General features: G+C 34.1%; 1 protein-coding gene across 2 annotated transcripts; it reads left to right on the top strand.

Annotated features, from left to right (window-relative positions):
• Positions 1-3,249: 3,249 nt before the first annotated feature.
• Positions 3,250-10,740, top strand: LOC143069130 (uncharacterized). 2 transcript variants are annotated; one of them, XM_076243605.1, is made up of 4 exons: positions 3,286-3,364; positions 3,652-3,709; positions 7,170-7,819; positions 9,821-10,740. In XM_076243605.1, the coding sequence occupies exons 3-4, from the start codon at positions 7,171-7,173 to the stop codon at positions 10,441-10,443; spliced, it is 1,272 nt and encodes a 423-aa protein (XP_076099720.1). In that variant the 5' UTR covers positions 3,286-3,364; positions 3,652-3,709; position 7,170; the 3' UTR covers positions 10,444-10,740. The 2 variants fall into 2 exon arrangements, with proteins under 2 accessions (XP_076099719.1, XP_076099720.1); XM_076243604.1 differs by lacking the exon at positions 3,652-3,709 and having other exon boundaries at positions 3,250-3,364.
• The last annotated feature ends 669 nt before the right edge of the window (positions 10,741-11,409 follow it).

The following is an 11,409-nucleotide window of genomic DNA, read 5'->3' as shown; positions in this document are numbered from 1 at the left end:
CCCTGAATTGGTAATTCTAAGAAAAATTTGCAGCTTTTGGTTATAATCTTGAATATTATTATACTAGATAAGAGATAAACTGTAAAGAGCAATAATGTACAGCAAAGTAAAATCAACAAATAAATCAACATGACCAAAACGGTCAATTTACCTCTTAAAATGTTTAACAATTTTCATATATTTTGATTTTTTTTGTAAATTTTTACACAATATTTTCTACTGTATCTACTGGGCCAAGTTCATTATAGATAGAGATAATTGTAAGCAGCAAGAATGTTCAGTAAAGTGAGATCTACAAAGTCATCACCATCACCAAAACACAATTTTGTCTTGAATCCATCTGTGTCCACGTTTTGCAGGATCTCGATATTGACGACTTCAAGTCTAAACCTCCTGATTGCACTTGTGCTAGTTCCCAATTCACATGTTATCCTGCTGACCACGTTATTACCGGTGACCTCAACATTGTTAATAACACTTCTTTACGAAATGTGTTATCGAAAGGTGCGAAATATTGTGAGCCTAAATCCATCAATCAGAAGTACAAGTGAGGTCTTGATACAAATCAGAATAAAGAAACCGAATGTGTCTAGAACGAAATTCAAAACAGTGTGGCTGTGGCCATTGATTGACACATTAAATTCATCCATTGACTGGGACAATTTAGGTGAACGTTTGTATGTAATGACCACTGCTCACTATGTACTTTTTAAAGACACTTAAACTATGGGGTCACCAAAGGTTCTCAACACCTTAATAAAGTAATTCGAAAAATTAATCAGAAATAACACGATGTTTTGATCCTGGATAATCATAGGTCTGTTCTATGTTCCTTTGGAATTTCAACCAAAGATGAAGAACTGGATCTTCCATCACTGTATTGGATACCTAAACTACATAAGTCTCCTAATAAACAACGGTATATTGCTGGGTCTTCCAAGTGCTCCACGAAACCTCTTTCTAAATTACTAACATCTATTTTATCAACAATCAAAGACGGGCTTCAAAGTTTTTGTGAAACTGCCTATTCAAATCCTACTTTGATTCAAACAAAAAATTCTCGGAAACTGATATTATCAAGATTGTTGATTTCTTGATTGACAGCATATTTGTTACGTTCGGAGGACGTGTTTTTCAACAGACTGTCGGCATTCCAATCGGAACAAACTGTGCCCCTCTATTTACCGACTTGTTTCTTTGTTATTATGAGGATAACTCCATGCAGGAACTTCTTGGGAAGAAAGATAAGAAGTTAGCATTATCCTTTAACTCTACTTCCCGCTATATAGATGATGTTCTTTCACTAAATAATTTTAAATTTGGTGACTATGTGGAACGCGTCTATCCCATCGAACTAGAGATAAAGAATACTACAGATACAGTAAAGTCGGCCTCATATCTTGTCTTACATCTAGAAATTGACAATGAGGGTCGGTTGAAAACAAAACTTTACGACAAAAGAGATGATTTCAGCTTTGCAATTGTGAACTTTCCATTTCTAAGTAACAACATTTCAGCAGCACCTGCATACGGGGTATATATCTCCCAATTGAAACGATATTCCCGTGCTTGCATTTCCTATCATGATTTTCTTGATAGAGGTTTGCTGCTAACAAGGAAGCTATTAAACCAAGAGTTCCAAATGGTGAAGTTGAAATCATCCCTACGCCATCACAAGTTGGTTTACCATTATGGAATAACCGTTTCACAAATGATATCGGATCTGTTCCTTACGTCGTAACTACAATCCCCTTCCCTTTCATGAATGTGACCTACCAAATTAGACTGGTTACCGGATTTGTTATCACATAAGCAACACGACGGGTGTCACATGTGGAGCAGGATCTGCTTACCCTTCCGGAGCACCTGAGATCACCCCTAGTTTTTGGTGGGGTTCGTGTTGTTTATTCTTTAGTTTTCTATGTTGTGTTATGTGTACTTTTGTTTGTCTGTTTGTCTTTTTCATTTTTAGTCATGGCGTTGTCAGTTTATTTTAGATTTATGAGTTTGACTGTCCCTTTGGTATCTTTCGTCCCTCTTTTTTAATATGCACACAAACCAAGGTGAGCTCTTTAGAGCCTCTAGTTTTATGATATGCTTTTTTTCGCCTTGTGAAAGGCACATCGTTTTTTAATGATACTAATATTTCAATATCTCTACCTTTTCTAATATTTACCTATTCCAGTATCTTTACCTATCACAGTATCTACCTATTCCAGTATCTTTACCTATTACAGTATTTACCTATTCCAGTATCTTTACATATTCCAATACCTCTAACTATTCCAGTATTTTTATCTACTCTAGTATATTTACCTATTCCAGTATCTTTACCTATTCCAGTATCTTTACTTATTCCAGTATTTTTATATATTCCAATATCTTTATCTACTCTAATATCCCTACCTATTCCAATATTTACCTATTCTAGTAATTTTACCTATATCAGTATCTACCAATTACAGTATCTCTACCTATTCCAGTATATTTATCAATTCCATTAGCTTTCCCTTTTCCATTATCTTAACCTATTCCATTATCTTTACCTATTCCAGTATCTTTACATATTAATACCTATTACATTATTTTTACCTACTCTGGTATCTTAACCTATTCAATTATCTTTACCTATTCCATTATATTTACCTAATCCATTATTTTTACCTACTCTGGTATCTTTACCTATTCCATTATCTTTACTTTTCCACTTTCTTTACCTATTCCAGTATCTTTACCTACCCCATTATCTTTACCTATTCCAATATCTCCTATTCCATTATCTTTACTTATTCCACTTTCTTTACCTATTCCATAATCTTTACATATTCCATTATCTTTACCTATTCCAATATCTACTATTCCAATATCTTTACTTATTCCAAATCCAGAATCTTTACCTACTTCGATATCTTTACCAAAACGTAAAATATTGGTAAAAAAATCGTCCATACTCTGCTGACAATTTCGGCTATTTTGACCAGTTTGTATGTATCTTTCTAGTCTATTAAAGTTATGCAAACTATTCAATTTGTAGACCTTGGCTTTCTGTTTAATTTTGTATCTAGATTTTCTCTCTTTGTACTATAATTTTTAAAGTAATCGACAAAATTAGAAAAAAAGATGTAAATTCGTCTTTTGAATAATTTAGTTCAAACTTCGTCAATATTTTTTCTACATTCCGATCAGATTGGCAATTTATTAAGATTTTACCTGTAGTGAATATTATTGTTTATTTTATTGAATGCGCTATTTTTAGTTTTTACAATTTGATGTCATGTAGTTTATTTATAAACGACTTTTTACACACTCCTAAATAAGTGACCTAACTGACCAGTTCCTGAAGCGAAACTAGAGGATAACAGATGTAAGTATAGCTAAAGATTATCTAGTATTTTGTTACTATGCAGTGTGTATATACATAAATCAATAGTTATAAACGTATGCAATTGATTATGAAGTGTCATTATTATTTCGAAATAACCATTACCAGAGATATATATCTAGGCCTTTACCCTTCCATTATATTCGACAATATATTTTTGTGAAAATATAGCACTCAAATATAGAGTACATATCGACGGAGGTCGAGAATCACAACTGCATACAGCTACTCTTTATTTTGTTTTCATAAAAGATTCGATCACGTTTCAGAGACCGTACAATTTAGAGGATTTCCACTGGAATCAAATACAAAATTACGCTAGTCTGGGTAAGTAATTGATCAGTTCTTTTAAGGCTTTTAAAACAAGACAAAAGAAGAACTGAAGGTAACCCAGTGAACAGTTCATATAATATAACTCTCCTGTTGAAATATATGATAAAGCGTATAAAACATGGCAAAATCCGTATCACATAATGGGCCCTTGGGCTGATATTGGTGTCTCGGGATGATACGACATATGATACGGATTTTGCCATGTATTATTCTCTCTCTATATATATATGTTAATATATAATACTAGATTGAGTCCTAGCAGAGACATATAGTATTTAATGTCTCTGGTCCCAGCACTGGCAGATATTGATTCAATGTTGTCTTCCTTAACGTCCAGTGGGAAATATTTTTCACGTCACATTATTGCAATGAAGTAAGATAAAATCGCATTGAAAATATATTTAGAATAACCAGAGTTATATGTCTCTGGAATAACAAAAGAGTCTTTCCTTTAGTTTTGAAGACATACATGTACATGTACGTGGTGATGTTATTTGTGTAAAACTACCCGGTACACCTGTTAACTGCGTGTAACCTATAATTTCTGTGTGCTGAATTATAATAATTCTTTATTTGCAAAACAGACAAAAAAAAATTTTGGTTGTGACAAATACATTGACAAAACAAACATGATCAAACATAATGAAAACTCGACAATATTATAAGAGATATGATAAAAACAGTTATTGTTCTCCTTTCCTCAGTTCTAATGACTCTTTAATAAAAGATACAACTGCTTTTACATCATTTGGTGTTGATAGATTTAGTATAATCACATTTTTTATCAGTAAAATTAAGTGTATTAAAATTTACATATTTTTGTATATAATATTCTAGAAAGATTTCTCTTTTATTTTTATTTATTTTACAGTTAAAGAAAAAATGGAATTCATCGTCCAAGACATTACATATTTTACATTTTCTTTCATTTCGTGGTATTTGGTATATCGTCCAGATTCTATTAGTAAGAGACAATGATCGCTTATTCTAAATTTTGTTAACATTTTTCTTGTTTCTTTACTTGGGTGCGATAGGTAGTATTTCATTTGGTTATTTATATTAGATTTAAAAAATTTATATATATAGATATATTTTATTATTTTCGTTTAAGTTATTTATTTTATCATCAATAAGAGTTTGATAATAGTTAATATAACCCTTTTTTAATTGGGTTTTAACATTTTAGTCTGTTTCAAAGTTTTAGTTTCCTCAATAAGTTTGATGTCAATATTTATATCTTGTGACACATTTTTTGCAAATTTGCAAAAGTATACCAAGAGTATGTTCCTTTAGTATCTAAACTTTTAGTTAATTTAAAGGATTCATTAAGAAATGGGTTTAGATTTTCATTATTTAATCTAGATATGTACATCATAGTTTGGGTTTTTATGAATGTTTCTAATGGCAGAAGTCCTAGTTCATTTCTTACAGCTAGATTATAATAATACATATTTTTTTCTGTTGATATGTAATCATCGATCCAAAACAATCGTATCAGGTAAGTTAACTTTATTACATAGACAGCCGATAAATTCCTTGTGTATTAGATTAATACGAGACGATACACGAGGGAGCTGGCTTACATAATGGGCTACAAATATAACATTTATTTTTCATTAAACTGAAAAGGTGCATTACTTCTTTTGTAACTGTAATAGTTTGGAGTAAATAGATATCAGAAGATGTGGTACGAGTGACAATGAGACAACTCTCCATCCAATTATCAATTTGTGAACATATTGTACAATTGTGGTATGTGTCTCTCGTAAAAGGAAACAATTTTAGGTAAAAGTAAATAAGTATATGAATCAAATATTAAAATATCGCATTTATTTATTTTTTGTCTATATTAATTTTCTCACTACAATTATTTTAGTAGGCCTTCTTTTAAATTCCTTGTTATTTATGAGCAAAAGTGTCTTGTCTGTATCGATTTTGAGACTACTATAACTGTGTGTTATATAGCCTCGGGTCCTGGCTAATCTTGTCAGTATAGCCAGACGTGTAACAATATACTCCGCGCAGCTAGATTGGGCCGGATGCCAGGCTATGTTTTATAGTAGTCTCAGATCGATCAGATAACGATAAAAACATGTATTTTAAGTTATAGTTATTGACCAAGCAAGTCGGTATATTGGATTTAATCTGCACAGCTTGGGTGACCCTGATTAAACCGAACGACGTATTTAAATACAATATAATTACAATTTTATATGGTCCATTCAGTATTGTTGTTAATCGTTCAAATATACGGATGTACATATAATATCAGTATATGTAGCTCCGTCAGACTTTAAGTACTTGTGTACCCGCGTTAAACGCCAAAAACTACCCCCTAATCGTAGCTTTCCACCGATATAATACATGTAATAGTGTGACCAAAGAAACTAATGCCTTTATGCACAATGTATGACACATAAAGGCATTAGTTGCTTTGAAACAAGTATAATAAATAATGGCCGGGTGGAAAGGCATTCCGAAGTTATGTGATGATCATGGACGATGTGGATGGTGGATGCATTGGTGTTTAAAACATCTACTGACAAAAAAAAACATGCATACAAGGACGAGAACATGTAAATGTTACATGTATTAACACGAGAGCTGCTTTATACCTAACCACGCGTTGCAATGAGCCGAATTTGCAACTATCTTGTTCAGAAACTCATAGCCCACAGGAAGACGAGCCACCTTACCTGGACAAATTATTAAAACTCAAATTCAACCAATCTTTGCTCTTTTAAAAAACAGAGAAGCAGCAAAAACCAAATTTGTAGTCTACGGTTTTCCCGACGAAAAGGCGGTCCGGCCCCCATGCCCTCCCCCCCCTGGATCCGCCTATGGTATAAAAATAAAATAAAATAAAATAAAATGGTATGAAATAAAAAGGAATATTCTACTGTTAAATTTTATTTCAACAGTCCGACAACAAGTAACAAACAAATAACGATGATGAAGCTCAATAACAATTACAGCATTATTAGAAGCACAGGCCATTGAAGATTCCGGTTTTTTACAGTGATAATTATTCAGTTATCTAAAGCTGTTACAATAACTATCTGAATTATGCAGCATTAACAAATTAGTTACCATGATATAATATAGTAATATTTTTGATTTCTTTTAAAAGATAGCATTTACTTTATGTTTGTTAGTTATAGTTACCCTGAGAACTATCAAACTTGTTGTTTTATTTTCTTATTTTGACTTTTCTCATTTATCTTGTTAACAACATTCGTATTCTAATGAAGATAAATTACTCGCATGTAACTTCAGTTTGACGATCTCAATAGAAGTTACATGGTGTATGTATTTAGTCATAAGGGAATGCTACATCAACATTCAAGGGAGGAAAAGTGACGACACTGTTTTATATTTTTTGGTGAAAAAGTGCACAATTTTTCATAGATTTAGAATTTCATTGTGGCGCATAACTATTATTTTTTGTTTTTAGAATGGGTTCTTCTTCAAGCAAAAATGGACACTCTAATAACGGGAAAGTTTTACAAAACCAGCCTGTCCAGCCGACGCAACCTCCCTACAATGGCATTCCATGTGATTACCAATTCCTTAGAATTGACATTCCTTTTACTATTCAAATGAACTTATCATTTCTAAGCAACCCTAATATGCAATTGACTACATCAGATCCAAATGCATATGTACCACATCTAACACAGATGTATGACCTTGGGTACCGGCTTATGTCCTTTCAGCTAACACCGGGATCTATTCAATCATCGGGATTTATGACCATGTCATCTACGACAACACTTCGTGCACAGGCAATATTCCGAAAGAATGAACCAAAATTCCAACCAGACGAAAGATTTTCGTTGCAAGTAATAAAATCGTCGATTGAATCTGGAACATTTCTTACTGGAGTTCATTCTATGTCCCATACATCGTCACAAACACAGACGCAAACTCAGCATTTGTATCAAATGATAAACGACTACGCATGTCGGGGATGTCGTCTGCGCTGTATAGAAATCACCGGATGTCACAGACCTCCACAAGATCTGAATATGTACGGTCCTCAGACTATGGGAGTAGGAAGTGGTATGGCTTATGGACAGGGTCACATGCATTCGAGGAGCAGAAGTGAGTACAATTAAATTGAGGAATATCATGAAATCATACAGGCCAAACACACGAGTTTGTCCCTTTCACTTATATGCCTATTCGAACTAGAGGTTAGACGATTCTATCCAATATACTGCTTACAAAAGAGAGGCGAAAGATACCAAAGGAAAATTGAAACTCATAAGGTAAAAATAAGCTGACAACGCCATGTCTGAAAAAAAAAAAGCAGCAAAGACAAACAGACACACAACAGCACACAAAACACACATCGAAATATTAAGGGAGACTACTACACAAACCAAACAAGTAAGGGCACAACAATCTTTGTCTAATCTGTGCTTGTTAGCGAAGCTTGTGTACACATTATCTGTGTTTCTATCAGACTGAGCATCTGTGTCTGTCTGTCTGTCTGTCTGTCTGTCTGTCTGTCTGTCTGTCTGTCAAACAGACACACAACAACACACAAAACTCAAAATAGAAAACTAAAGATTGACTACTACACAGACCAAACTAGTAGAGACACAACAATCTTTGTCTAAGCTGTGCTTGTAAGCGAAACTTATGTACACATGATCTGTGTTTCTATCAGACTGAGCCTCTGTCTGTCTGTCACAGACACACAACAACACACAAAACTCAACATACAAAACTAAAGATTGACTACTATACAAACCAAACTAGTAGGGGCACAACAATCTTTGTCTAAGCTTTGCTTGTTAGCGAAGCTCGGGTACAAAAGAACTGTGTTTCTATCAGACTGAGCATTTGTCTGTCTGTCTGTCAAACAGACCCACAACAACACACACACAACTCAAAATAAAAATATTAAGATTGACTACTACACAAACCAAACCAGTAAGGGCACAACAATCTTTGTCTAAGCAGTGCTTGTTAGCGAAGCTCGGGTACACATGATCTGTGTTTCTATCACACTGAGCATCTGTCTGTCTGTCTGTCTGTCTGTCTGTCTGTCTGTCTGTCAAACAGACACACAACAACACATAAACTCAACATACAAAACTCAACATACAAAACTAAAGATGGACTACTACACAAACCAAACCAGTGCGGTACAACAATCTGTGTCTAAACTGTGCTTGTTAGCGAAGCTCGGGTTCACAATATATGTGTGTTTCTATCAGACTGAGCATTTGTCTGTCTGTCTGTCTGTCAAACAGACATGCAACAGCACACAAAACTCAACATAGAAATATTAAGATTGACTACTACACAAACCAAACCAGTGGGGTACAACAACATTTGTCTAAGCTGTGCTTGTTAGCGAAGCTCGGGTACACAGGATCTGTGTTTCTATCAGACTGAGAATTTGTCTGTCTGTCTGTCTGTCTGTCTGTCTGTCTGTCTGTCTGTCAAACAGACACACAACAACACACAAAACTCAACATAGAAAACTAAAGATGGACTACTACACAAACCAAACCAGTGGGGTACAACAATCTGTGTCTAAACTGTGCTTGTTAGCGAAGCTCGGGTACACAATATATGTGTGTTTCTATCAGACTGAGCATTTGTCTGTCTGTCTGTCAAACAGACACACAACAACACACAAAACTCAACATAGAAAACTAAAGATGGACTACTTCACAAACCAAACCAGTGGGGGTACAACAATCTGTGGCTAAGCGGTGTTTGTTAGCGAAGCTTGTGTATACATCTATTTTTCTATCAGATAGAGCATCTGTCTGTCTGTCTGTCTGTCTGTCTGTCGCCAACACCTGAAACAGCAACACCTATATTAAGTGACAAACAAGTTTACTGAATGTGAAACAACTTTAGATATAAAAAAAAAGGTTGTCATTAAGTTCACAAATTATCAAATTGAGGATATTCTTCAATGGAAGTGAACAAGAATTAGATATTGTGTTTAAGTTAACAATATAAATTTTCTTATTTAATACTTTTATGGTTCATATAACAGGGTGTGTAGTTAACTATTGTAGGAGTTCCGATAACGATATTACAATTTTACATATTTTCTAATGTGCTGTTTTTTTTTAGTTTATGGCGTCGATTTATTCTTTGAAATACCACAACACCCTTCACCAGAATTGTACCAGTACCAAGCTGTCCCACTGAAATTTACCACGCAGTTTGATGTTAGCATGGGATTTGGTACACCAAATCAGAATTGGGTGTTACAATTAGACTGGCAAGGAGTAATGAATCAATATCTAGGAACAGGATGGCGTCTTATCGAAGTGTTTAACGATATGTCAGCTGATACCTCCTCGGGTATGACTGGATTGGTTTCAAGTTCAACCACATCCGTTTTAAACATAATCTTTATATTTGAGAAATCCCAGTCTCGCCTGAATGACAACACACCAATGTATGAAGGTACCATGGTTGAATACCAAGCTCCTGGGTCAGTCTCAGCTGGGATAGGCACGTCTACCATGGTGATAGATACGAATTGGGACAATGTTATTGAAAATATGGGAAATCAAGGCTGGGAACTAATAACCATACTTCAAACACCAGCAACAACAACTAAAATGCAGTTTCTGGGAGCTTCAATGACAAGTTTGATGTGGATGTTTTTCCAACGACAAATTGTATCAGCTTCTCTACCACCATTTGGATTTGATCCACCTGCTCCAGTTCTTCCTTACAAGCAATAATGATACTGTAGGCTTTGAAATGGCATTGTTTATAAATAGTGATTTTATGGGATATTATTATATGTTGTGGCCATAAAAGTTGATTTGAATGAAATTGTAATGCAGCATTTTTTTTACCCTTTTTCTATACCGACACAAAATATTGTATTTCATATTTTGTTTATGCTATCAAAATCCGTTTATCGAATTAATCCCCATTACCGCCATTAGTGATTATCATTTGTCTTATCCAAATGTTTTGTATTTGTGACTGGCGAATGCAGAATTGATGACATGTCTTAAATAGTCCAAAACCTATTTTTTTTAACTACTGTAGTATTTCTTAAAACGTCTTAGAATTTGTTAATTATTGAACATATAGTGTTGACTTCTTTTTTAGCTCACCTGGCCCTAAGGGCCAAGTGAGCTTTTCTCATCACTTGGCGTCCGTCGTCCGTTGTCGTTAACTGTTACAAAAATCTTCTCCTCTGAGGTAGCAATAAACAGTTAGGAAAAAATATTAAAATTTGCCCTTATAAATTTTACCATCCCCTTTTCATTGCTTTCTTGCAATATCAAGCTTACTGTTTGTGTCATATATCGGCATATGCATGTAATCAGAATCTTCCATCGATTTTATATCCAGTATATGAAATGGTAAAATATAATTTCTTTTGGGTGTATCCATGGCAACACTGCATTTATTTGTTATAAAATATTGCAAAAAGGGGGAAAAGATGTCACATATTTCCCCAAAATTTGTCTAAAAGTAGAATTTCAATCGCTTGAAGTAATACATTTTCGGAAACTGTGTACATATATCATTCAGCAAATCCCATGAAAATCATATGTCTGTCGTCTCATTTTTTTTGTAAAATTTCGTCAAAAACTTCGTGTAGAAAAAAAGTTTTTGTCTACATTACATTAATTTCTGGACCGATGGCCGGTCTAGCTATGAAAATACGGATTGTCAAACAGAAAACAGCA

The sequence above is a fragment of the Mytilus galloprovincialis genome, chromosome 3 (assembly GCF_965363235.1).
Source record: "Mytilus galloprovincialis chromosome 3, xbMytGall1.hap1.1, whole genome shotgun sequence".
In the NCBI taxonomy this organism is placed as follows: Eukaryota; Metazoa; Mollusca; class Bivalvia; order Mytilida; family Mytilidae; genus Mytilus; species Mytilus galloprovincialis.
Note: the sequence above shows the minus strand (reverse complement) of the source record. Positions and strands in the feature narration are given on the sequence as shown.